The sequence below is a fragment of the Camelus ferus genome, chromosome 9, assembly GCF_009834535.1.
Source record: "Camelus ferus isolate YT-003-E chromosome 9, BCGSAC_Cfer_1.0, whole genome shotgun sequence".
Lineage (NCBI taxonomy): Eukaryota > Metazoa > Chordata > Mammalia > Artiodactyla > Camelidae > Camelus > Camelus ferus.
In genome coordinates this window covers 16,080,377-16,108,055 of record NC_045704.1, presented here as the reverse complement: position 1 = coordinate 16,108,055, position 27,679 = coordinate 16,080,377, and the positions used below count along the sequence as shown (strand labels likewise).

At 55.2% G+C, this 27,679-nt stretch overlaps 1 protein-coding gene across 1 annotated transcript; it reads left to right on the top strand.

Moving 5' to 3' along the window:
- Window positions 1-18,087: 18,087 nt before the first annotated feature.
- On the top strand, window positions 18,088-27,679 carry BCL3 (BCL3 transcription coactivator). The gene is made up of 9 exons (XM_032485861.1): window positions 18,088-18,588; window positions 20,254-20,407; window positions 24,616-24,724; window positions 24,955-25,159; window positions 25,267-25,355; window positions 25,567-25,644; window positions 26,311-26,478; window positions 26,833-26,950; window positions 27,064-27,679. The coding sequence occupies exons 1-9, from the start codon at window positions 18,333-18,335 to the stop codon at window positions 27,249-27,251; spliced, it is 1,365 nt and encodes a 454-aa protein (XP_032341752.1). The 5' UTR covers window positions 18,088-18,332; the 3' UTR covers window positions 27,252-27,679.

Here is a 27,679-nt window from a genome sequence, read left to right as displayed (position 1 = left end):
GCCTCACCAGTGCTGCTAACCACAGGCAGAATCTCCCTGAGTTCCCACAGTGACCTTCAGAAGCAGGTATCAGGTACCCATTCCTCAGAAGAAGAAATAGAGGCCCCAGAGGTGAGGTCACATATCTGGAATTATCTCCTCTTCAGATCACAGTCTATAGCCCCTCCTCCTCTCCTTTTCTCTCACTCCAGTCTGGCCACACTGGCCTCTTGGCTATTGTTTGACCAAGCCACACAACTCCTGCCTCAGGGCCTTTGCACTGGCCATTCCCTCTGCCAGGAATGTTCTCACCATGGATATCTGAATCATTCCATTCAGATCTCTGCTCACATATCACCACCTCAGAGGGATACATACCCCCACCCAGAACACCTAATTTTATCTAGCTTTGTTCTTCAGAGCATTTATGACACACACACTCCACTTCATATTATGTATTTTGTTCTTCACTTGTTCATTATCTGTCTTTTCCACCAGACTGTGAGATCCATGAGGCAGGACATTTATCTCTTGTCTATTACTTAAATCAGTGCTTTGCGCTCAGTAGGTGCTCAATAAATAGCCATAGTAATGATCAGGAAGTTTGCCCTACCAGATAACAAAACACACCATAGAGTGATTGTATCAGTTATCTACTGCTGCATAACAAATTCCCCCAACAATCAGCAGCTGTATTATCTCACAGTTTCTGTGAGTCAAGAATCCAAGAGTAACTTGGTTGGATTGTTCTGGCTCAGGGTCTCCTGTGAGGGTACAGTTAAGAGGTTGGCTGGGTCACAGTCATCTGAAGGTTTGGCTGGGGGTTGGAGGATCCACTTCCTAGCTCACTCACGTGGCTGTTGGCTGGCGGCCTCTGTCCCTTGCCACCCAGGCCTCTCTGTAGAAAGTTCATGATAAGGCAGCTGGTGATCCCACTGGCAGGGCAAGAAGGAAGCCACAGTGGTCTCAGAAATCACACACCTTCACTTCCGCTGTATTCTACAGACTAGAAGCAAATCGCTACATCCAGCCATATTCAAGGGGAGGGGGATTCGCTTCACCTCTGAGGGGAGGATCCTCAAAGAAGTTGTGGACAGATTTTTAAACCACCACTGCCATGATAAGTAAAGCAGTGTGGAATGAGGGGAAAAACAACCGAGAAATAGCAAATGCTAGAGGGTATCTGAGTCAGCTTGGGCTGCCGTAACAAAATACCACGGATGGGATGGATTGAACAACAGAAATTTATTTCTCACAGTTCAAAATGCTGGGAAGTCCAAGAGCAAGGTGCCAGCAGGCGGGTTTCAGTCCGAGGCCTCTCCTGTGGCTTGCAGGCACATCCGTCTTGCCCAGTGCTCTTTGTGAGCTCGGGGGGAGAGAGGGGGGGCAAGCTGTCGGGTCTCTTCTTAGAAGGACACTAATCCTTTCAGCTTGGGGCCCCACCTTTAAGCACTTCCGTAGAGGCCCCATCTCCACGTACTGGTGCACAGTGGCGGGGGGAGGTTAGGGCTTCCACATGTGAATTTAAGGGAGACACAAGCATTCGGTTCATAACCAGGGGAGACACAAGGGCAGAGTCACTGTCTGCATCCCCCAATTCCAAGAACGGTGCCAGGCAAACACTGGGTACTTGATAAATACTTGATAAGTGGATGGATGAATGAATTTGAACGGAAATATCTGTTGAGCCTAGACCCTCAGCAGGTCCTGCGTAAGGTCACAGGAACACATACTGAATGAGACATCTGGGATCCTGGCCTCACGGAGCTCACAGCCCAGACTGGAAGACAGGTGTTAACAGGTCATGACAAAGTCATCACAAAGTGTCATAATGCTCTGATGGAAAAGCGTGGGTTCTTGTATGTAATGTAGGCGGAGGCTCCGAAGCAGCCTCCCGGAGGGGTGACATTTCAGGCGTGTGTGTTTCCTGTGACTGCCGAAACAAATTGCTACAAACTCAGTGGCTTAAAACAGCAGAAGTGCATTCTCTTACAGTTCTGGCAGGCAGAAGTGCATCTTATGCATCTTACAGGCCTAAAACCGATGTGTCCACGGGCCTGGTTCCTTCTGGAGGCTCCAGGGAAAAATTCGTTCCTTGCCTCTTCCAGCTTCTGGTGGTTGCCGGCGTCCCTCGCCTGTGGTTGCACCCCACGTCTCTGCTTCTATTGTCACAGCACTGTGTCTTCTGTAGCAAATCTTTCTCTGCTTCCTTCTTATAAGGATACTTGTGATAACATTTAGGGCCCACTCAGATCACGCAGGATGATCTCTCCATCTCAAGATCCTGAATTTCACCACCTCTGTGAAGTCCTTTTCATTATATAAGGTAACATTCGCAGGTCCCAGGGATTCCGACATGGATATCTCTGGGGGAGCATTAGTCGGCCTCTCACAATGTGAGACCTGAAAGATCAGAGGAGCTGGGTGGACAGTTGGTGGGGAGGAGACACTGCAAACAGAAGGCACAGGATGTACAAAGGCCCGGAGGCAGGAAAGCGGATTCGAGCTAGGGTGATGGGAGTGGAGCAAGTGTGGGGGAAGTGGAGACGGTGAAGGCAGAGGGCAAACAGGGGCGTGCAGGGCCTTGTAGGCTGCAGTAAGGACTTGGCCATTACCTCAAGTGAGGTGGGAGCCACAGGAGGGGTCTGAGCAGAGGCTGGACAGGCCCCGACTCAGGTCTTAACAGGATCCCTCTGGCCCCCTGCTGGAAGAGACCATTGGAGGGAGACAGAAGAGCAGGGAACCCAGTGAGGAGGCAACAGCAGTGGCAGCAGCTGGACCGGGATGGTGGCCGTGGAGGTGGGGATGGACTTTGAAGGTGGAGCCAACAGCATTCGCTGATGGGCTGGATTCAGTGTGAGGGAAGACAGAAGTAGAGGGGTCTCTAAGCTCTTCCCCGAGCATGTGCAGGATGGAGCTGCCATTTGTGAGGCTGGAAGGCTGCAGGCAGAGCAGGATTGGAGGTGGGGCCAGTGACAGGGCAGACAGCCTGGACCCCATGGCATACAGGCTCTGGGAGGGAAGCTGGCACAAGCTGTGGACTGTGGTTTTTACCCACCTCCAGGGGCCCCTTATCCTCTCCCCCAACTTCCCCTCATGCCCGGGTGGAGCCGGCCTTGTTTGTTTCCCTCCCATCATCCGTTTTATGATGGGGAAGGCTGGTTTTCCCCTAACCCAGCAGACACCTCTTCCCTCTGCCTGTCCCTGACCCTCCCGCCTTGGGAAGCCCCGCGCCGGCCTCCTGAAATGTCCCGGCAGGATGGGGCCTCTGCCACCCATTCATATAGCCAGATGGGCCCCAAAAGGGGAAGTGGGTCACCCACAGTCACCCGGCACACGGTCAGTTCAGGACCCAGGGTCTTGTCTCCTCGATGTCCCTGGGAGGCTGGAGGAAGAACTACCCATTCTTTTCACATTTCTCACGAGAAAACTGGAGCTCCAGGAGGGCCCTGAGCTCACCCAAGACACGCTGCAAATGGGGGAGTCGAGATTGAAGCCCAGATCTTGACAAAAGGATGTCTCTATTATAAGCTCTGCAGGAAGACAGTGGATGAACAGAACCCAGTCCCGTCCTCCCAGGACCCAATAGGGGAGACAGACTTGTCACAGACAGTGACAACCCAGCATTGGTCAGGGATGAGATCGGGGGAGCCCAGGAGGCCAGGTTGGGGAATGCCTGACCCAGGGGGTCAGGAAGTGCTTCCTGGAGGAAGGGGCGGCCCACTGAGACCTAGAAGATGAGCGGGAGTTAATACGTGCAAATGTTCCAGGAAGAAGGAACAGCATATACAAAGGCTCAGGATTAAGAGGAAACCTGGAAGCTTCTAAATCTGACCTTGTCCCTCCTCTGATTAAACTCTCCTCTGGCTGCCCTGGCAAACTCTCCAGCCTGGCATTCATTCATTTATTCAAACAAACATTCCCTGGAGTATGTAGCTAGTGTCAGGCCCTGTAGGGACATAGCACTCCCCATAAGACTGTAACCCTGACTTGGGGAGGTCAAGGAGGGGCTCCTGGAGGAGGAGGCATCTACTCCAAGGTCTGAAGGAGGAGTACAAGAGATGCTGGGGAAGAGGCAGGGAAGGGTGTTCCAGGCAAAAGGAACAGCCTGTGCAAAGGCCTGAAGGTAGTTTCTGAGTCTGACATGCTCAAAAATCTACTCATGTTCAGCTGAAGCACAGGGATGTCTGGGAGAGGCTAGAGAGGCCAGCCTCGGGGCCCACGTGCGGGCTTCCTTCTCAGGCACTGGGGAGCCATGGAGAAGTTGTGAGCAGAGAGGCAGGAGCAGACTTATAGGTCAGAAAGACCCCTCCCCCCAGAACACCTGGAGGATGAGCACAGTGAAGCCACAGAATTACAGATGGGTTTCTTTTTTTCGGGGGGCGGGAGGGACTTGCACCTAGGGGTTCACGTCCTCGGGGGCCTCAGCTTTCCTCCAGCTCTGGATGGGAGGCCTGGTCCATAGATGCCACTAGGTGGCGCCAGTACCTCACCATCCAGATCTGAGCTCACAAAAGACGTCAGGCCCAGAGCCCCGCAGAATTGCCCTTGGATCCCCCAAATCCTTTGCCTCCCTGGCCCTTGGTCTTGGCCCCCTCCAGAGCTGGAGCTGACTAACAGTGGCATTTCAAGCATTCAGGTGCTGCTTGGACTCTGGAGGCTCAGGAAAGAGCAGGCTGAGCTGGAGCAAACATTTTCTCTCATCACACTGGAAGCTCAGGCTGGAGCATCTTGTTTCCCCCTGGGGAGCACAGAGAGTGGGGCAGGATGAGGGGGCGTCAAGGAGGAATTTCTACCTCCCCCTTCAGACTGCGGCTAGGGCTACCTGCCTCCTCCCTCAGACTAGAAACTAACCATATCACACATCAGAATGGGCCCTCCTAACCTCCCCCAGCAGACTGGAAATGCAGACTAGACACCTGCTCTCTATCCAGGGAGCTGGGACTTATCTTTATCCTGTTTGGGAAATCCTGTCTCCCTCATCAGACTTAGTGAGAGCTCTTTATTGTCTCCATCAGGGTGGAGCTCCTTGTCTCCCCCATCAGACTGAGGAAACCTTTGTCTCCCAGTCCGACCAGAAGGGAAGATGCCTGAGGGTCCTTCTTGTGTCCCTGGAAGGAGCCCCAACCATTTTACCGAGAGGGAAACTGAGGCACATGGCAACGAGGCAGCACCGCGGAACTGCAGATGCTCCCCTTCCCCCTCGGCCCCTTTCTCCGCACCTGCCTTCTGCCCTCCGCACCCTGGGTAACTCCCCTGGCACTGGGAGTAGGGGAATTTTGCCTGCTGGCCTCTGCACTGCTTGCCTGACTTTTATTGACCTGGGCGGTGGCTGGGGATAAAGTCCAGAACTGGGCTTGGGGCTCTGGGCAGGGAGGGAGGGAAGGGTGGTGGCCTAACCCTGCCTGAGGCCACTGCTGGAGGGCAGCTGGGAGGGTAGGAGATGGACAGGGCTGCATCCTGGCCTTTCTTAGGGAAATGGTTGTGGGTTCAAATCTCCATGCTCCAGTTCCCAATTGTGTGACCCTGGACTGGGAACTTTGCAGCCTCTCCAAGCCTCAGTTTCCCCAGCTGTGAAAAGGGGATACTTCTCTGGGTGGTTGTGAAGATTCACTGAGTTCAGGTGTGAGAAACCCCTAGGATGCTAGCTGACATTGACCCCAGAAGTCAGCACAAACCCCACCATCTCCCTTTCCTAGGAAGTTAACTCCTAAATCTCTGGAATGGATGCTCGTCACCCCTCCCTCACCTACCCTCCCCACCCAAGCCACCTGCTGGCTCGAGGCAAAGCTGGTCTCCCTGCACAGTCAAAGGGGTCTTTCCAAAACTCAACCCTGACCCCTGCTCAGAACCTGCTGTGGCTCCCCAGTGCTCTCAGGAGAAAACCCAAGGGCTGTTCCAGGGCTCCAGGCCTACTGGGCACCATGTGGCCTGACCCCTGCCTGGGTCCATCCTCCTGTCTGTTTTGCTAAAAGATCTTGGCACTGGCCTCCTTCAAATACTTCCTCAGCTGCTTTAGGTCTCAGCTAAAACATCAGGGCCCCAAGGATGTTTTCTCTGATCTCCGCAAACCAAGCCTGGTCCTCTCACTCCTCCCCGTCCTGGTTCCCTGGGCTTCTTGGCCGCCCCCCAACACAGGCAGAAGTAAGACAGATCAGGGTATCCACCTTCAAACTAGCTTCTGAATCCAGCCACTTCTCCTCTTCACAGCTGCACCCAACCTGACGCAGCCACCACCATATCACCTATGGCCCAGGACCTCTGTGGTCTCCTCCTCACTGGGCTCCCTGCCCCTGTCCCTGCCCTGCCTGCAAAGGGAAACCCTTGCAGCCAGAGAGACTCTGTTAAATCTTAAGTCAGGTCACATCTCTCCCCTGCTCAGAACCTTCCCATGGCCCCCATCTCCCTCTGAGTAAAACCAAAGTCTTGGCAGTGGCCCACAAGACCCAAACAATCTGTCCCACCCTCCCTTGTCCTTGGGCTCTCATCTTCCCAATCTCTCTTCCACTTTCCCCACTGCTCACTCTACTCCAGCAACCAGCCTCAAACAGCCAGTATAATCCACCTCAGGGCCTTTGCGCTTGCTGTTCCCTCAGCCTGGAACACTCTTCCCACTGATGTCCAGATGGCTTCTTCTCTCCCCTCTTTCACATCTTTGCCCAAATGTCACTCCTGATGAGGGCCTCCTGATTTTAAAAACACTTTAAACCACTCCCCACTCTCCCACCCCACCCTACCCCCAGTCACTTGCCAGTTTTATTTTTCTCCATAGCGAATACTTGACATTGTCTACATTTTCCTTGTCTTATTGACAATGTCTCAGGACACAACTCCCCAGTGATCAGATCTTATTTGTTTACCACCAGAGCCAGGCCTGAAATACCTGTCGGTGGAGTGGATGGAATGTATGTGTCTATTTTGAACCAGTAAGACATTCACAAGTTTCAAAATCCAAAAAGCACAAAATAGAATTGAGATGTGGCCTATCTACTTGACCTCTGCTCCAACCCCTCCCTAGTCCTGTTCCCACCTCCCAGTTTCCGCTCTTACCAGCTTCTTGTGTTTATTCCAGAGATAGTCTATGAATGGATCAGAAAATATGTACACATATTTCTTTCCCCTCCCCTCTTTCCGCAAATGCACACATTCATCCTGTTCTGGACTTTCCTTCTAGCAATTTGTCTAGGAGATCACACCACATCAGCCCAGAACTGCCTCCTCTTTTTTTTTTTTTTTTTTAAGCAACTGCATGGTGTGACCAAAGGGGAAAGACCTTTTGTTGCAATCATTTACAGGAGCCCTGTGGCTTGGTGACCAAGAGCTCAGCCCTGTCTCACAAACCCAGACTCACATCCTATTTCTGCAATCAGAACTCTCCTGAGCTGCTGGTGAGCCTGCAGAGCAGAGCAGCCACTTTGGAAAACAGTTTGCCAATCTCCCCAGAGGTGAAATATACACTTCCCAGGCACAACCCGGCAATTTCAATCCTTGGGTATTTACCCAAGAGAAAAGCGAACCTAGGGTCACACGTAAACCTGTACACGTGTGTTTATAGCCACTCTCTTCAGAATGGGCAAGAGCTGGAAATGACCCAGGTGTTCTTCAGCTGGTAGATGGATAAGCTAACTGTGGTCCATCCACACATGGTCATGAAATGCAGCACGCTTCTGATGCACACGACCACGTGGATGAATCTCAGATGAGTTAAGCTAAGTGAGAGGCTAGACTCACAAATCTCTGTTATTCTATTTATAAGACTTTCTGAAAAAGGCCACTCAGTAGGGACAGAAAGCAGATCAGTGGTTGTGGGGGCGGGACTGGGGAGGGTGTGACCACAGAGGGCCAGCAGCAGGGGGTTTTGGGGGTAATGGAAAAATCTGCATTTTGATTCTGGTGGTGGCTACCTTGCTGCACGCATGGCACAAAGCTTATAGAACAGGACACCGAAAAGAGTAAATTTGACTGTATTCAAATTTTTTAATGAATTTTTCTTAAAAGCTGCATAATGTATGATACCATTTATGTGATATTCTGGAAAAGCAAAAACAACAGGGATAAAAAACAGATCAGTGGCTGCCAGGGATTGGGGATGGAGGGAGGGTTTGACTGGAGGGGCACGGGGGTAGTTTGGGGGTGATGGAAGTGTTCTATATCTCGAGTGTGATGATATGACTGTAAACTTTTATCAGAACTCATCCCTTGCACCCCGTACACTGAGTGCATTCTGCTGTATGTAAATTACGTCTCAATAAAGTTGATTTTAAAAAGCCTATTTCCCCCGGCCCTTCCATGGCTGTGTGACCTTAGGCAAAGCCCCTAACCTCTCTGTGCCTCAGGGGAAGGAGTGGGGAGTTGGGGAGATGGGTCCTGAAGTCTGGGGTCTCACAGTGGGTACACAGGTACATGGGTACATGCAAGAAATATTTACAAATAAAACAGAAAGGCTTTATGAGACTTTAGGGTAGAACTGGGGACATGAGAGCTGAGCTGCTGACAATGGCTACTGTGTCTCAGGAGGGCAGGTCCTAGGCTGAGCACCATCGGACCTTACCTGAGTCCCTTTGAACCACTGGGCACACCTGTTGACCTAGAAAAGCGAAGACAGCCATCCCAGGGCCCCAGAGGAATGGCATCCTGGGTGCACAATTCAGAGCATTGTAAGACAGCCTCTTTCAATAGTCAGGTGGAGCTGATGGACCTGTTCCCTGATATCTCAGCTGTTCCAGGGAGTGTTTGGATGAGCACAGCCCCAGCCTGCCCTCACAGGCTCACACGTAGGGGAGATTGAGCTGCCTCCAGACAGCGACATCTCCGAATGGTTGGGGCTTCGAGTTGGGGAATCCAGAGAGGGGCACCTGACCCAGCCTACGGAAAGAAATCAGGGAGGACTTCCTGGAGGACAGGCTGCCAAAGCTGAGACATGATATGTAGTTTGAACCCCTCCTGTGTGTCCTGGTCTGGATCTCAATGGAAGAGACGGGTTTTTGAGGCTGAAGTTAAAGGGGCATGTGTGGGCAGGAGGGTTGGGGGAGAGGCCTCGGCTAAAAGCAGGGGTGTGGGTGGGGGCAGGGCAGGGGGAGATAAGGCAGAGGGAGGTGGTGCCTGGCTCAAGGCCGCATGGCAGGAGCCTGGACTTTCTCTGGCTGACACCCTAGCACCCTAGGTGGGAACAGCTTACTTAAGATCCATTCACTTGCGCAGGGAGGATGAGCCGGGAAGAGGCCGGGAGGGTGAGGAGGGAGGTGATGGATATGAGAAGTAGGGGTAACAAGCAGGGTGAGAAGACAGAGGTTTTGTCTTTTCAGTCCCACATGAGACACTCCCAAGAGCTAGGAAGCCTCCACCAATGGAATGTCCTCATTTCTAAAACTTGAACAGTCAGTCTTAGGAACTACACGTGATAAAAACGCATCCTTGGCAAATCTAAGACTCTCTGGCCTGATAAGTCTTCATCTCTTAAATTCTGTTAGCCTTTGCTCCTGAGGTTCCACAATTGCAAGTTTCTTTGATCCTTTGAGGCTAAGATCCATTCAGGAAATATTTATTGAGCTTCCATCCTGTTGGAGGTTTCAAGGACACAGAAAAGAACAAGATGGATGAAATTCCTGCCTGTGGGGAAATCACATTTACAGTGCGCTCACTATGCACCGGGCTCAGTTCTCAGTGTGCATGTAACTCCTTGAATCCTGTCCCCAATCCTCTGAGTCAGAGACTTGAATAATCCCTGTGACACAAACAAGGAAACTGAGGCACAGGATTCTGGAATGTCTAGTTCCTTAAAGTCTGGGACTCTAAAATTCTTTGCCACTAAGATTCTAAGTTTCTAGAGCTTTTTGTCTTGAAGATTATGTTGTGCTTGGATTCCAGTGGACAGTGGATACAGGAAAGGGTGCTCAACTTCATTCCTGAGCAAGGAATTGCAAATTATAACCACCAGAAGATACACACACACACACACACACACACACACACACACCAGGATGACTCGTATTTCAAAAGTCTGACCAGATCCAGTGCCAACAAAGATGTGGGGCAGGTAGAACTCAAAGCAGCAAAGTAGATGGGAGTGAAAATCAGAGCAAAGCCGTGTGGCTGTATCTTTACACAGCTGGACCGCTGCAACCCAACCCTACCACTCTTGGATAACGCAGAAAAGTGCGTGGGCTTAGAGGCACCAGGGGATGCACAGAGCATCGTCCAAAGAGTCAGAATTGAGAGACCGCTCACATGCCCACCAACAGGAGAACGGATGAAGAAATTATAGTTTTCCAGGCCAGAGAATGATAGACACAAAGTCACGGAAATGAAGGCACTCCAACAGATGTAAGAACATGCATGAACCTCACAGACATAAAACGCAAAATGCAAGGAGCCGGATTCAAGAGGTTGCACTGAAAGATCCTCTTTATTAAAAATTGAAGGAGGGGAAGGGCATAGCTCAGTGGTAGAGCACATGCTTAGCATGCACGAGGTCCTGGGTTCGATCCCCAGCACCTCTGTTAAAATACATACATACATACATACATACATACTTCCCCCTCCAGAAAGAAAGAAAACTGTAGTGGTCAGGTGTGTATTCATAGGGAGTAAAAGGAAAGCAATAAAAACATAAAAGAATATGGGTTACCTTGAGGGAGGGAGAGAGTTGTGATTTGGAAGAGGCCTGAAGGGGCTTCTGAGGACTCAGCAGAACCATTTCTGAACCTAACTGCTCCCTTTATAATCGTTCGTGAAGTGGAACATTGCATTTTATGCATTTCTCCACATCATATTTCCTAATTTAGAAATATGTATTATTTTACATCCCATGATTCCACCATCTCTTCATTGCTCCTCAGATGACTTGGTTCTCCAGGGGGGGCAAAATTCCTGAGCCCGGAGGCAGGAGGGTGCGGTGGGAACCCACAGAAGAGAATTTGGGATCTTAAACTCACGATAATGATTTGATTTTTCCCAGAAGTGAGCCAATGTTCCGCGGCTATGTGACCACAGGAGGCCGAAGTGACAAGTTGAGAGGTGGGTGATGTCCCCAAGGAGATGCCACAGCCAACTCCCACCCCCACCTCCCACAGAGCCTGATGGTGACAGCTCCTCTGGACACCCCCTCTCACCAGCCGGCCCATAGCCAGTGCAAACTCACAGAGGCCTGGCGCCAGCCCCACACTTTCAGATGGAGAAACTGAGCCTGCCTGGGGTTGTGCAGCTGGGACGCTGCCGTGTGGAGATTTGCTTCCAGCTGGCGACCTGATTCCACCAGGCGGGGCAGTGGTGACATGTCTGCCATGGGAAAGTCTGGCAGGGCAGGGGTAGCCCCGGCCAGGACAGTGGTTTGGGACAGGGAAGGTGAGTCCACTGTGGCCCCAGCTCAAATGAGGAAGGGCCTGGCATGACCTGGTTTTGCATCTGTGTTTTTAAGCCTTAGTGGCTGCAGGGGAGGTTGTGGCCTCAGGCTGGGGAGGCACCGACTTCCAGGGAAAAGGCTAGATTTTCAGGGAAGGTGCTGTCCCTTCCTCTGGGATGGGCTCTGCGCTCTGCCCTGGGGAGGTGGGCTTGGGAAGGGGGGCCCCAGTTCATTGAGGGAGGCTCACACCATCTCAGGGAGTGGCTAGGCTGATGGGAGAGGCAGGCCACAACTTCCTCCTGGGTAATTCATAGCTTATACTTTAATACTGGGGACAAGACTTAAGCTCACTAAGCACTCTTAGTACGATGGCCGATTCAAGCTCAGGACTCAGACTCACCCTCAGGGAGCTTTAGCATGATGGTGGAGGCATGCCCACCTTCTTCAGGAAGCTCTGGTCTAATACTCATCCAAACGTCCCCTGGGAGGGAGGCAAACTTGTCCCCCTCCATTGAGAACCATGTACGAGACAGATGATGGAAGCACACTGCCTCCTCAATCAGGAGCTCCTAGTCTAACAAGAGGCGTGCCCAGCCACCACCCAAGGGAGTTCCAAGTCTGAGAGAGGAGGCATTGCCTGCACGTAGAGATATCTAATCCGCGAAGTCACACTCATTCTCAGGGAGAGTCTGATCTGATGGAGGAGGAAGGACCCAAGGCAAACCTGCAAAGGAACTCCTGCACTGATGCGGAATGTGTCCCCACCTCAGGGACCTCCCAGTCTGGTGGTGGTGGCCTTCCTCCCCCACTTGGGGAGCTCTAGTCTGCTGAGGGAGGCAGTCCCCGCAACCAGCACCTGCCCTCCCCGCCCGGCCCTCTTTCTTGCACACCCTTCCCCTTCTCTGGTTGACAGAATGAGCAGGGCAGAGGCCTCCCCCTTCCCACCTCCACGGTGTATCCTAGAATCAGGGAACTTCTCCAGGAGACACCACACTTTCCCAGCCCTGGGGCTTCCCTTTATTTGTCAGCCTGGGAGCAGGACCTCAACGGGGGTCAAACATGCCCGCCATGCAGACCCCTGCTCACCTCCCCTGTCATGGCACTCACAATGGTGACACCACCTGGCTACTGAGCATCCAGTGAGCTGGGCTCAGCGGGGCTCCCCATGCCTGACCTCGCCAGTGCCCTACCCGGGAAGGGAGGGGCCCATCCCCTCTTTACAGACCAGGTTCAGAGGGCAAAGCACTTGGCAGCAGCCACATGGCTGGGAACTGGCAAAGTGGAAGGTAGACCCAGATTCGACTTGTCTCAGCTTTCTGGATAAGGAAGACGTAGGCAACAGTTCCTAAGGCGCTGTAGCTGACTCACCGGATCCTTTCAGCTGTCATGTTATCATCCTCATGACTCAGAGGGGGAAACTGAGGCCCAGAGAGATCAGATGCGACTCCAAATCCACTCAGGCAGAGCCGATACTCCCACTCAGTTGTCTGACTCCCAAGTGCCTTGTCATGGATGTGGTCCTCCAGAAAGCAGACACTGAGAGGTAGGAGGGCAAAAGGTTTATGTGAGAAAGGGAAGGGAGGGCAGGATTGGGCAAGAGAACCATCAGGCCACGATGCCAGCCCAAAAGGGAGCCCCTGAAGCAAAGATTGCATTAGAGGAATCCCACAGTAGCCGGAAACAGCCAGACCGCCCCCCCGCCCCATCCTGCTGGGCTCTGTCAATGGCTGGAGGCTGCCCAGGGGGCTTTGCCCCCGACTGACACACTGAGGCAGCCCTTGAAGAAGCCAACAGTTGAGGCTGTCAGCCACCTACACGCCTGGCAGCTGGGTCACAAGTCCTTTCTTCAAAGGGGATCCAAGCAGTGTGCCTCTGTGGCAACACTCCCATACTCAGTATTAATAGCAAATTTGAAAATCACAGCTTCCACGTACTGATTACTTACTCCATGTCGGCCTGTGCCAACAGGTGTGAACTCATTTGACCTTCGCCACAACCCTGTGAGGCATGCACTGGTTCTGCCCCCATTTTATAAATGAGGAAACTGAGGCTCAGAGAGGGTAAGTCACTTGCCCAGGGTCACATAGCTGGTAAGTGGCTGAGCTCAAGCTTGAACCCAGTTAGACAGTGAGCCTCATTTACAGATGAGCCCCATTTCCACTAAGGCCTAGCACTGTAATGCCTGGCTGTCTACCATCATCACCTCGCTGGGACCCCTCTGCCCTCCACCTGACCTTCCCAGAGCCACCACCCCCTGCAGCCGCCCAGGGCAGATGCTGATATCCCCGAACTCCTCCCATCTCCCCTGTCTGATCAAGGCAGTGAGTTGGGGGGAGGAGTGCAGGGGGGAGGGTGTCCAGTCTCGAAGCCCGCCTGGAGACGATGTGGTAATCCTCTGACTCAGCGGCGAGCGTGCAGACGCAGCAACAGGGAGAAAGAGGAAGATTAAGTCTTGGCCTAGGCCCCAGATACGCTGATCCTGCCTGGTGCCAGGGGTTCCAGCAGCTGCCAAGGCCCCAGGGTGGGGAGGAACCAGGAGGCGCAGGCTGTGCTCCAGGAAGCTGGCCTGCATTCACCCCTGGGGGTGGGGTGGAGCCTCAGAGGGCAGAGCTGTGTGCAGACCCAGGGAGGACTTTCAACCCAGAGCCCAGACGCCAGTCTGTGTGACCTCGGGCAAGTCCTTTTCCATCTAGGGTCACTGTCTCTGTTTCCCTCTATCTGCAAAATTCACTTGCTCTCCCCGAGACTCTTAAATCTAACTCTATTTCCTCCTGCTGCAAAGCGAACTTCTCTCTTGTCTGCTCAAACTTCCCTGTGCCAGGAGGCAGCAGAATAGCCCTGGGGAAAGAGTGTAGACCCTTGGGCACGTGACCTTGCCTTCCTGTGCCTGAGTTTCCCCATCTAAACGACTCCTTCCCAGGGAGTAATTGGAATTAGAGCTGAGACAGAAGGCCTTGGGCCTCTGGGACTAATGACCACCCCACGCAGGGCAGCGGGTACAGCAGCCAAGCTGGGGTCACAGAGACCTGCTTACAATCTTCACTCCCCCAATCTCTCACCGTGTGATCCTAAGAAGTGACTTCTCTGTGCCTGTTTCTTTCTCTGTAAAAATAGCGATTTTCGTTGACTTTTCCTCACAAGGTGTCAAGAGAATGAAATGGGCCAATTCCCAGTGGGAGCTCAGCCAGGAGGACTGGGCCATCTTGACTGATCGCTGGGTGGAACACGATGACAAGAAAGGTCCGGCCTGCTGGGTGAAGGCAGGCAACATGGACACAAGAATAGAAGTCATTCATTCATTCAGCTGTTCATTCTGCACACCTGGGCTCACTTCATCTGCTCAGCAATCCTGGGAGGCAGAAGCTGTTACTACCCTCAACCATGAAGTCATAGAAAGGCACAGAGAGGGGCAGCCACCTATCCAAGGTCACACAGCCAACACATGGCAGAGCCAGGGCTCCAACCCATGTCTCTAAGCCCAGTATGCTGGATGTTAATTTCCTCAAAGAAATGGATCCTGCTGTTGAAATTATGGGTTAATTGATAATAATTATTATTCCTATGCCAGGTTATAACAGGAAGAATAATAATAGCAGCTACATCATATTAGGCACTTTCTGTAGTTCAGAACCTGTAGAATGGAAGTGTATTTTGTTGAGTTAGTCTGTCTTATAAATGAGAAAGCTAACTGCCTGGAACTCACATAACTAATGAAAGCAGGAGACAGGACTTGTATCCTGGCCTCAGTCAGAAGCCAACAGGACAAGCCCAGGAATTAAGTCAATAGGAACATAGGGCCCGACCAGCCCAATCTTCTCTTCTTTGAAGGGGAAACTGAGGCCCCCAAGGCAAGAAAGCTGCCCCAGACCTGCAGCTTTCTAGCTAGGACTTCATTTCTCTCTTCGGACCTCTAGCAGGTACAATTGTGATCCTTCCTTCCCCAGGGAGGTTCGGGGAAGGACAAGGGGAGAAGAAGCAGTAGGACGCAGGAGAACTGAACAGGTACAAAGGGTCGCCTGCATGAGGGAAAGTGGTTAGACACCAAATAGGACTTTCGGGCCTTCTCTGGGAAGTTTCTGGGACTCATCCAGGGACTGCCCCTACTGGCGGCGGGGGGCCTCCAGATTTCAAAGCCCAGGGAGGGGAGACCCTAGTCCTCCCCGCCTAGGGTGCAGGGAGCAAAGGGAAAAGGAGGGGGAGCCATCCTGGTTCCGCATCCTCCGTTCCCGACACTGGAGGGAGGCGGCGGTGGGAGCTGGGACTTTCCTGAGCAGCAGAAGATTCTGGGAAATTAGAGACAGCTGCGGGGCGGGGCTGACTCCAGCCTCCCTTTTCTTCCTTCCCCTGAGTCTCTGCAGGTTCCCCAAGCATGCCGCTCTTCCCTCCGGCCCACGGAGGCCCTCCTCCAACTGCTCCTCCTCCCTCAGACCCTCAGGTCTGCTCCCTCCAATGTCCTCCTCCCTCAGAATTTGCCTCCCCTCTTAGATGCTCTTCAAATCTCCCCTTCCCTCAGACCCTTCCGTTTCCCCCAACTCTCTCCTCCTCCCTCAGAGCCACTGCCCTCACTTGGTCTTTCTTAGAGTTCCTCAGACCTTCTCCCTTTCCCTCAGACCTCACTTCCTCCCTCAGACCCTCATTTCCTCCCTCAGACTCTCACCTCCTCCCTCAGACTCTCTCCCCTTCCCTAGACCACCTACTTCTGTCTCAGATCTGTCTTCCTCCTGAAGATCCTCTTCCCTCAGACTCTTATCCCTCATCCATCCTCAGACTCAGAACCAGCACCCTCTCCCTCAGCCCCTCCAACCCCTCTTTGGACCAAGCACAGTCATCCCCCTTTCCAGTCCTGCCTGGGCCGAGAGCCATCACGCCACCTGCCACAAGGGAGCCCGGGGTGGGTGGGTGTCCTGCCAACACTATCTCCTAGTGTCATCACCTGGGCAAGCCCTGCTCCCCTGAGGCTGACTTTCCCTCTGTGCAGGGGTAGTATTCTACATCCTGTCCCTCCCCTGTGTTTGAGAGTCACCAGAGGCCAGGGTTGGGTGGGGGGGGCAGTGGGACCCAGACTTTCCAACCTAATTCCTTCACCTCTTCCCTTGTAGCCCACACAACTCTAGGGTCAGGGCTTGACATCAGCCCTATTTTCCAGAAGAACAAACTGAGTTTTAAGAGAGACAACTTGTCTGAGGTCCACCGTCAGCAAGGGGTGGAAGTGGGACTTGAAACCAGGTCTTGCCCGCAGATGCTCACCCATTACAGGGGACCCAGGGGGAGAGCCAGAGAGGTAGAGAGACGGGGGAAGGGCTGAGGCCTGAGTCTGCCCACAGCTGCTCCTCACATCCCGTTTAACGATCCACCGGGTGGAGCCCCAGTCTGGGGCAAAGTCCCTTCCTGGGAACCGGGGCCCCACACCCAATTTCAGGGTCCCAGAGAGACGCTGCCGAGGAGACAGAGACGCAGAGATTGGGAAACAAAGAGACAGGGTGGGGCTGGAGACAGAGGGAGGCCAGGGACAGAGGGACAGAATTGCAGAGACATAGGGAGACACATGGAGAGAACCAGGGAGACTCTTGCGTGCCGCCTGAACAGAGCCGGAGTGCAGCCCCCCTTCCTCTGCCCCCGCTAGGTCCCAAAGCCTCCTGCTCCGCCTCCCGTAACTCGGTGACCGGGACTCAACCCCAGCAACGGTCCCGCCTCCAGGGAAATCCGGGAAAGCCCCGCGAGGCCCAGGCCCCTCCCCGGGGCGGGGAGAAGGGCTGCAGGGGAGGGGACGCGGGAGAGGCCCGCCTTTGCCGTCCCCCGCCCCCCAGCTCCAGCGGGCCTCTGAGTCATGCCCCCAACCGGCCTGGCCTGTTCCCCACCCACCAACTCCGCCCGGGATGGGAGTGGGATGTGGTGCAGAAGGGGAGCCAGACTGCCCTCGCCTCCTGGGCCCGGGTTTGGTCGCTGTGACACTGGTCTTGTGTCCCTGCGTCTCTTGCTATCTGCCCGTCTCTCCCTTGGTCTCTCACGACCTCTCTGCCTCTTTTGCCACGTCTCTTTCTGTGCATCGAGGATTCCCGGAGCACCCACCTAGTGCCCGGCGGCTCCGGCTGGGTGCAGGGACCTCGCGGAGAGAGACACATTCAGTGTTTCTCTGTGCACTTCCCACCGCACCCCACCCCCAGCGAAATTCAAACCCACCGCTAAGGAGGCACATGGAGGAGGCAGAGATGGTGTCAGGGGGGCGGAGAGACAGTGCCTGGGCGCCTGCCGAGGGTAGTCCTTGCCCTAGGTGCGTCTTTTCGTTCCCATAAAGGAGGAAACGGCTCAGGGAAGAGAAGTGCCCGGTCAAGGTCACCCAGCGAGAAGTGGGAATCGGGAATCGGGAATCGAACCCGCGTCCTTGAGACCCCAGCGCCTCATGGAATTGTCTCCCTGGGGGAGAGGCTGAGAAGCAGACAACACTCATGAGACAGAGAGATGGCGAGGGACGCGAAGAGAAGACAGAGACAGAGACAGAACAGAGAGCAACACAGAGATAAAGAGACATCTCTCCAAACCCAAGAGTCAGAGACAGTTGCAGACTGGGAAATACAGAGATAGAGACCTATAGCCAGAAAGACAAAAACAGAGACGGAAACTGAGGCCTGCAGCCGCAGGGGTGGGGACCCCGCAACCTCCGACCCCGCCCCCTACCCACCCCACCCCCTCCTCCCGCCGAGGCCCAGCCGCCCCGGGCGCTGCGGGGCCGGGAGGGGGCGGGCGCGGGGCGAGGCGCGGGCGGGGCGCTCGGCGGGCGGCGCCGCAGGACGGCAGGAGCAGCGGCGGGTCCAGGAAACCCCTGGGGCGGACGGGTGGCCCCGGGGGGGCCGGGGGCGGGGAGGCGGGCGGCCGGCACCGCCCGGGCCGACAAAAGTCCCTTCAGTTCAGCCGGCGGCAGGGGAAGTCCCGGCGCTCGGCGCAACCACCCTCCCGTGCCGCCGAGCCGAGCCGCGCTCCGGCCGCCCGCTCGGCCGCCGTCCCCGGCGGCCCCATGCCCCGATGCCCCGCGGGGACCATGGACGAGGGGCCCGTGGACCTGCGCACCAGGCCCAAGGCCGCCGGACCCCCCGGCGCCGCGCTGCCGCTCCGCAAGCGCCCCCTGCGCGCGCCCTCTCCGGAGCCCGCCGCCCCCCGCGGCGCCGCGGGCCCAGTGGTCCCCCCGGATCCCCTCCGCGCTGGCTCCGACACTCCCGCTGTGCCCGCGCCCCCCCACGGCCTGGCCCGTCCAGAGGCAGTTTACTACCAGGGTGAGTGGCTTCCGCGGGTCCGGGCCGGTTGGGGGGCAGGCAGGGCATAGGGTCCCCAGATCCAGGGGCAGAGCTCCGACGTGATATAGGGGTCTCACGCAGCTGAGGGGACGGAAGCCAAGGTCCCAAGAACGCAGATACGGGGTTCCTTAGTGGGGCAGAACCTGGGGTCCCAGGAGTACAGATACGAGAGCATCAGGGAGCAGACCTTGGGACACACATATCCTTGCTCTAAGAAGCTGGGTGTCAGGAGGCCCTGAGGGATACAGCCCGGGGTCCGAGTGCCATGTATCCAGAACCAGGAGACAGTGCCCAGTCTCAGGGAATCAAGTCCCAGGAACACAGAATTATAAACTCTTAAGAACCCAGATATCTAGAGTTATGAGAAATCAGCACTTGGACACGAGAAACTGGAGTTCTTGGCATCCAGATATGTGGGGTCAAAGGGAGTCAGGAAACAGGCTGGGGTTCTAAGGAGACAGATATTAAGGATCCTAGGATGTCAAAAATCTCAAGAACCAAGATATTGGGAGACATTGGAATTAGGAGAACATAGTTGGAGTTCTGAGCACCCCAATATCTGGGGTCACAAGGATCCAAAGAAACAGATCCAGATACTAGGAGTCCTAAGGAGCCAGTGGGACAGAGATCTGGGGTTTTGAGCACCTAGTTATGTGTGCTTGCAAGTGATCAGTGTCTCTGCTGGGGTCAGGTGGCTTGGGGACTGAGGATTCTAAGAATTGGGGGCAGGACTGGGGAGTTCTGGGAATCAAGGATTTAGGGCCAGAAAAAGAGGATTTAGGGAGTCTCTGGGAAGAAGGTCCCAGGGCACCAAGGCCCGGTATGGGACATACAAAAACCAGGAAACTTGAGAGTTCAATAATGGGAGCCTCCAAGGATCAGGAGATGACAGAGAACGCCAAACACCATTTTCCCCATCCTGTCTCCATCCCTGATCTCCAGGAAGAAGCATCCCCTCTCACAGCTGTGCTGACCTCAGCATCCCAGAGTAACCTCCAGAGCTGCAGAGACCCCATGCCTAGTACCTCCAGACCTTTGCCCAGTTCCTGCACCTTCCACCCCCTCAGAGCACAGCTTTGAGCTGTGCATCCCAAGGCCTGTCACTGCCTCCTTTCCCATTCCTTGAGTGAGAACCTGGGCCTCAGTTTTCCCCATTTGTGTGATGGGTGGATGTGGATTTGCCTGCTACCACGGTCCCTTCCAACAGTTTGATCTGAACAGGCTCCCAGCACCACTCCCCACTCTGCAAACTCTGTTCACATCTACCCCACACCCTACACCTAGTGCTTCATCCATCCTTATGTCCCTCAGCCACAAATTCACTCAGCAAACAGACCCTGGGGTCCCCCTGCTGGGTGATGATAGGGGTTCAGTCCTTAAGGGACTCTTTGCCTAGGAGGAGCTGGGAGTCAGACACAAGTGAAAATAAGTGATATTGAGAGTGACCAGGGCTGAGGGGGAAGCTTCGGGAGCCCAGGGGAGGGATGTGGGAGAGGAGTTTGTCATGCGTGTTGAGGACTCAGTGTGAGATGCAAAGGGGACCTGGGAAAAGCGCAGGTGCCTGGCAGGAGCAAAAGCCTGGAGGTGGCAGGTGGGTTTGAAGATCTATGGGCTTGGCCTCAGACATGTCCTTTCTCTGCCCAGGACCTTTACTGTCCCTGTACCCGACTCCGACCATGGGTTCCCCCTTTCCTCTGCTGAACCTGCCTACACCCCTGTACCCCATGATGTGCTCCATGGAACACCCCCTGTCGGCTGACATCGCCATGGCCACCCGTGCGGATGAGGATGGAGACACGTGAGTGACAGTCCCCCATTAATGGAGGGATTAGTAGGGCCAATCTTCCCCCCACCTCACCCACCGAAGGACAGGTGCCCTCAGCATCGGCTTTCAAGTTATCTCGACCCAAGTTAGAATCCGGTCTCCACCGCTGTCTCTGTGACTTTGAGCAAGGCCCTTTCCCTCTCTGAGCCTCAGTTTCCTTTTCTGGAAAATGGGCACCCTGTGAGCACTTACTTCCTAGGGCTTTTTTTGAAGCAGTGGATTTCCAATTTTTTATCAAAATCCGAAAATGAGAAAGACATTTCACTGACTGATTTCTTACATGAATTATACATGATAATAAGCTCCTCGCACTGAGCCTGGGAGATTGGAAGTGCTCAATAAGTATTAATTAAGATTATTGTTGTTGTGATGACTTTATATTAAGCCCAGGACATACATGCACATATAAACTTGAAAAAAAAATTGCACAGAACAAAACAGGACTCACCCTTACAACATGGGGTCTACTTTGGGTTTTTTCTATTCTAGTCTCATTTCCTGGTCATAGCCCACTAAATTAGGCTGACAATCCCTTAAATTGATTTCACCAGTCTCATGGTTTGATCCCCTGCAGTTTGGGACCGCTGGGAAATCCTACATCGGAGGGTTTAGCCCCGGGCCCAGCACCTAGTTAGCCCTCAATACACTTGACTGCCATGATTCTTATGATTCTATCCACCTCAGTTTGAATCTCAGCTGGCCACTTCTCACCCCTCTCTGCCTCAGTCTCCTCCTATAAAAATAGGAACCATGAGTATGTGGGGGTCTCTGTGAGGCAGAAATGCAATCACTTCTAGAAGGTGATGATCTGGGGATGGTTTTGGTGGGACTGGGATGGACAGGCCTTTTTCTGCAATGAAAATGGGGGCTCCACCACTGGCCCCTGGGTGACTTCCCATCCCTGAGGCTCATATCTCCTAGCTGGAGATCAGGGCTCATCATCACAATTGGGCTTGAGAGCAATGATGGACATACATGTAGTGCATAGAACAGTACCGGGCACACAGTAGGTACTCGGTATGTGGGAGGGGATTTTGTTCGAACAGAGCTCCCAGGGTGGTTGTGAGCCAGCCTTGTGAGCCAAAGCAGGAGAAAGTGCCTGTGAGATATATAAAGGACTCAGCGAAGCTAGTTCCCTCCCACTCTGGGTACCTCTGGGGTCATCTGTGAAATAGATTTAATTTGTACCTGTCCCCAGGGGTGATTTGTTTGCAGCCTGTGAAAGAGGGGTGCAGAGAGGGACCTGGCACAGCAGCCCGCAGCCCCACACCCCAGCCGCTCTCCCCCACTACCCCCTACTCCCCCCTCTCCCCCAAAGCAAACACTTCTGCCTCAGCTGCCTGTTGGGGGAAATCCCTTCCCGCAGAACTTGACCGCAGCCCAGCTGCTCTGCCTCCCCCACGTCAGCACCCGTCACTCACTGGCAGCCTCCCCCTCCCGGCTCTCCCTCTAACCTTAACCCCTTCCGCTGGGGCCCAAGACTTTACCGGAATGGGCAGCCGGCGCAGGCCTGGCGGGGGCGGGGGAGGGGGACACGCAAAGTCTGGGTCCCCAAAGCAGCAAAGCTACAGTTGGGAGGCTGGACTTCCAGGGATTCAAGGGAGAAAGAATCAGGGCATTTGGACCCCCAAGAGGTCAGGCACTGGGGAGCTGGCATCTGGGTCTCCAAGAGAGGGGGGCACGTGTTCTGAATCCCAGAGAATAGAGGTGGGGGTAGTGTAGTCCTTGACCTCTGAGCCGAGTAGGACGAGGGTGCAGGGCAGATTAGGGATCTACTCGGAGGGAATGGGGAAGTTCGTATCTGCAAAGAGTTAGGGAACTATATTCCTGGGGTCCCAAGAGATCTTGGGAGTGGATGCCCGGATTGGGGGGATAGGCAGCCAGCTGGAGTCTAAGCCCCGAAGGGTGGAATTCTAGGAGGCGTCCCCTGGCTGGAGGACTTGGAGTCCTTCCCCCAACGGTAACTAGGTCTCTAAGTTGGGTTCCCTCTCCGCCCCTTTCGAGGATGGAAGTTGGGGTGCCAGGGTGGCCGGGGTAGATCCCCGGCAGGACAGGCTTCCCTCCCCCGGGAGCAGGAAGCGGAGCCCCGCCCAGCAGACCTGTTACTGGAAGTCCGAGGGCTGGGCCGCCCCTCCCGTCCCCACTTCCTCCAGCCCCGCCCCACCCCCTGCGGCCCGCGCGTTTATGGGAACTCAGGCCTGGACGGTTTCTCTGAAATCATTCTCTCCCTCTGCCCTCACTTAACCCCGCCCGCCCCGAGAGAGACCCGGGCCGGGCGTCCTGGGAGATGCTGGGAGGGGCGGGAGCCCATCCCAGGGGCCCCTCGCCCAGATGCGACCCCTCCCCCAAGATTTCTTTTTAAATGTGTCTTTCACGGATCTGGGTCCAGAATCAGAGTTTCATCTGCATAATCCCCTCCTGGGAGATAAGCGTTATTATGGGTTATGCTTTACAGAGAAGAAACCCGAGGCTGGCTCAGAAGGGCCATGTGACTTTGCCCTAGCCTCACAGCTAGAGAGATTTGCCACCCAGTTGGTAACCCTGGCCTGCTTAGTTTCCCCAGAGCCCCCTGGGCTGCAGGATTTCTCAGCATGGGAGAACCGCTATTCACCTGCCAGAGCCATGCTCTGGTTGGTCCCCAGCAGTGGTGGGTGAGAAAGTAGTGGCTCCAGTAAATGGACTTTAAAGAAAGGTGTGGGGCCTATGTACCTTCAGCCTTGTGCCCTTAGTGCTAATATCCCCTTGCCGACCCGGTACAGTCATCCCAGATTGCCGTCATTTTGAAATGACTCTTCCAGGTGGGGGGCCCTGGGAAGTGGCAGGAAGTTTATTGGAAAGTGTTCTCCACATCAATGCCTGCAGGGGTGGAGGAAGCTGGACTTGGCAGGGGCAGCAGTCAGGCTTCTGTGTAGTTTCACCAGGGCCTCAGCCATCCCAGAGGGAGTGTTTTGCAGCTGGAGTGGCCTTCAGAGTTGGGGCCAGAAGGCCAGACCTTCTATGCCCACACTGACCAGTCACTGGATGCCATTGTATGACATCTACCCCCACCCACCTGACCCCCACGACCTGGGCAAGCAGCTCTTTTCTGCAGAGAGTAATTAACAAAGAGTGCTGACAACCTTCCCAGAAGGTGAGGGAATGAGTCCTTCAGTCCGGAAAAGGGGGGGGGGGTATCTAGGTTGTGCAGCCCAGCCTCCCAAACAATGACCCCCATCCCCATTTGTCCCACCTCCCTTCTGGGCAAAACTTCCTCTACTCTTGGGTTGAAGGCTGAACGTGATCTGCAGTCACATCTGATGGGAGCCCTTGATGGCCTTGAGTTCATCCCCACTCCTGTCACAGATGAGAAACTCATGGCCTGGAATGGGGTGGGGATGTGGTCACCAGCTTCAAGGATGGCCAAGGATCGTTGAGAGGGACTCATTTATTCCATGAGTGTTTGAGGAGCACCTATTCAGCCCCAGCCACTGTCCTAAGCACTGGGCAGTGACAGAAGCAGACAAAATGCTCTACCCTGGTGGAGTTGACATTCTATCAGGGAAGAGTTAGACAGGAAACAAGTAAAGTGTACAATGTCAGGTGATGATGTGGGGGAAAATGAAACAGGGAGAGGGGCAAGCCACTGTCACTGTACCATTTTAACTGAGGCCCAGATGAGGGGAGCTGACCCTGCAGATCTGGGGGAGGGGTAAGATTATTCCAGGCAAAGGGAAGAGCCAGTGTGAAAGCCCTGGGAGGCAAGCATGCTTGGTATGTTTGAGGAACAGCAAGGAGGTCAATGGTCCCAGCTGAGTGAGGAGAGTGGACAGAGATAAAGGAATTGAAGAATGAGAGACAAGATCACATAAGGCCTGTGGGCCATAGCGAGGACTTTGGCCTTTACTCTGAGGGTTCTGAGCAGAAAGGGGCATGACCTGACTTAGATTCCACAAGGGTCTCTCTAGCTGCTATGTGAGGGACAGGCCATAGGGCAGGGTGGAAGCAGGGAGGCCAGGGAGGAGGGGACAGTCTAGGAGGGAGATGATGGTGGCTGAACCAAGACAGAGGGAGTAGGGGTGGGGAGCAGAGGCTGGATTCTGGAGATTTTTCTAGAGTAGCCTGCACATAATGGAATGAGCACTGCTAAGATTGTGGGTGTGAGAGGTGACCAGCCCCTCATGCCCGTGATCCTCCACCCCCAGGCCACTCCACATTGCCGTAGTGCAGGGCAATTTGCCAGCTGTGCATCGGCTAGTCAACCTCTTCCAGCATGGCGGCCGGGACCTGGATATCTACAATAACCTACGGCAGGTGAGCCTGGGGACCTGGATCTGATGGAACAGGGGGCTGGAGACCTGGACTCCTGGGTCCTAGGGGAAGAAGAGCTGGGGGCCCTGACTGTTGAATCTGAGGGAGGAGGCGCTCCAGATTTCTGGTTCTGGAATAAGACTATAGCTAGGTGTCAGGACTCGGAAATTCTGGGGGAGGCAGGACTGGGAGGCAGGGCAGTGCACGGGTCCCTTACAGTCTCTCGTCCCCAGACACCGCTACACCTGGCTGTGATCACCACCCTGCCGTCTGTGGTCCGGCTCCTGGTGATGGCCGGTGCCAGTCCCATGGCACTGGACCGCCATGGCCAGACGGCAGCCCACCTGGCGTGCGAGCACCGCAGCCCGGCCTGCCTGCGGGCCCTGCTGGACAGCGCGGCCGGAGGCACCGTGGACCTGGAGGCCCGCAATTACGACGGTGAGCACCTACCCGGGTGCAAGGTGGGGCTGTCTGGCAAGCCGTGGAGTTCTTCTGAGGCCGCAGAGCCCCACGCCCAGGTTTAATTGAGTCTCCCTCTCCTTCAGGGCTCACTGCCTTGCACGTGGCCGTGAATACCGAGTGCCACGAAGCCGTACTGCTGCTGCTGGAGCATGGCGCGGACATCGACGCTGTGGTGAGCGTGCTTGGGTCGGGGGTGGGGCCAATAGGAGCGGGGAGGGGCGGAGCCAACGGGGAGGGGCTACAGTGGGAGAACGCCCTGATGAGTGGGGTGGGGCTTGAAGTATGCATCCGGTTGAGATGCTAGACTAAGTGATTGCGATGCGAACCCGCCCACTGTTTGGACACAAGTAGGAGATGCTCAAAACCTTCCTTCCCTGCCTCAGGACATTAAAAGCGGTCGCTCCCCACTGATACACGCCGTCGAAAACAACAGCCTTAGCATGGTGCAGCTGCTGCTGCAGGTGGGTACAGCCCATGCCCGTGGCCTCTCGCCCACTCTTTCCTCTGTTACCAACAGGCTGTCGCCCCATCCCTGCCACTCACTGACCCCTTCCAATTCTGTCTTCTCCCTTGCTATACTTCCGGCCCCGACCCTTCCTTCCAGGACTCTTTGTCAACCCTATGACTTATCTCTCTCTCTCTCTTTCACACACACACACACACACACACACACACACACACACACACACACACACACACACACACACACACACCGGCTACGAACTTATCCAGGCCCTTCTCCCATTACTCCTCCGCCGTCCAAATGGCTCAAGCTCCCCCACCCAGCGAGAGTCTTACTGACCCTGCCTTCCGGCTTTGGCCCTGTCTCCACGCTGTCCTTCTGCCTCGACTGTGACCACCATCAGGCCCATACTCTGGAGTCTTCCCTTCTCTGACTTCACCCTACCTTGGCCAGGCTGCCGAGTCCAGCACGGGTTGATTCAGCGCCGCCCCCCATCCCGCTCTGTCCAGCTTCCAGCCTTCTCTCGCCCCACCCTGATGTGGCCCCGCCCCAGGCTCTGATCCCACCCGGCCCCTGCCCCTCCCTCTGGCCCCGCCCCCTCCACTCGGACCTGGCCCCGGTCAGGCTGCCGCGGTGGTCCTGACCCGCCCCTCCCGGCCCGCAGCACGGCGCCAACGTGAACGCTCAGATGTACTCGGGCAGCTCGGCGCTGCACTCGGCGTCGGGCCGCGGGCTCCTCCCGCTCGTGCGCACGCTGGTCCGCAGCGGCGCCGACAGCGGCCTCAAGAACTGCCACAACGACACGCCACTGATGGTGGCGCGCAGCCGCCGGGTGAGCGTGCGCGCTGGTGGCGGTGGGAGTTGCGGGGGCCACGGAGGAAGGGTCTGTGCCCGAGCGCCGGTCAGCGTGGATGTGACTGGGCACTGTATGCAGGGGTGCGGCGGTTTGCGTGTGCGTGTCCGTGCAGGGCGTGGAGGCGGGCGGGTGAGCCTGAGTGCGTGGGTGTGAGTTCTGGACAGAGGAGAGACTGAGGCACAAAGACGGGAAGGGACCTGCCCGCCTTCACATACTGAGATAGAGGCAGTGCCCATTTGAACATGGAGACCCCATGAGCTAGGGGAGGTGGAGAAAGGCGGTGCTGGGTGGGCAAGGGTGGCTTGGTAACGACTCCCCATCCTCCTACAGGTCATCGACATCCTGCGGGGGAAGGCCACCCGGCCAGCTCCTGCATCCCAGCCTGAGCCTTCCTCTGACCGGAGCACCACCACCTCCCCGGAGAGCAGCAGCCGAGTCAGCTCCAATGGTGAGAAATCAGCCCCCTCCTCCCTCAGCACCCAGGAGTGGGGGCCCCCAGCCCCCTTCTCTCTGGATCCAGTCTCACTGCCCTCACGCCTCCTCTCTCTTTTCTTCCCACAGGTCTTCTGTCAGCATCACCTCCCTCCTCGCCCTCCCAGTCTCCCCCTAAAGACCTCCCTGGATTCCCCATGGCTCCCCCCAGTTTCTTCCTTCCTCCCTCATCTCCACCTACCTTCTTGCCCTTTTCTGGGGTCCTCCGAGCCCCTGGCCAGCCGGTGCCCCCTTCCCCAGCTCCAGGAGGCAGCTGAGAGGGATGGGGGGGCAGATCTCGGACTCATGAGGAGGGACCTTGCTGCCCAATGGGGTCAGCCCTCCTGAAAACTGTGAAGATCTCACTCTGCCCCCCCCCAATCTTCTGGACCAGGATTTGCACAAAGGCACATGTATTTACCCATAAGCCCCCTCTTCTCAGCACAGATATTCCCCCAACTCATCTCTGGCGCCCAGGACTCTGACCCCCATTATTCTCAGGCACCAGTCTCCTGTCTGGAACTCCACCCAAATGTTCATTTCCTTCTCCTCTTCCAGAGATGGTGGAACCGAGGAAAAGCCACTCTTCTTTGTGCTCTCTCCAGTTGGATGAGGAGAGATGGACTGTAGCCAGGCACTGATAACAATGTAAATTATTAGGCATTTTGGTTGAATTTCTTTTGTAATAAACTATTTTTGTACCATA

Excerpts from the sequence above, each read along its gene's own strand:
- BCL3 (XM_032485861.1), top strand. The coding sequence starts at position 18,333 with ATGCCCCGATGCCCCGCGGGGACCATGGACGAGGGGCCCGTGGACCTG. Across the intron at positions 20,408-24,615 it reads GCGGATGAGGATGGAGACAC|GCCACTCCACATTGCCGTAG; the intron begins GTGAGTGACAGT and ends CTCCACCCCCAG. Across the intron at positions 25,645-26,310 it reads TGGTGCAGCTGCTGCTGCAG|CACGGCGCCAACGTGAACGC; the intron begins GTGGGTACAGCC and ends CCCGGCCCGCAG.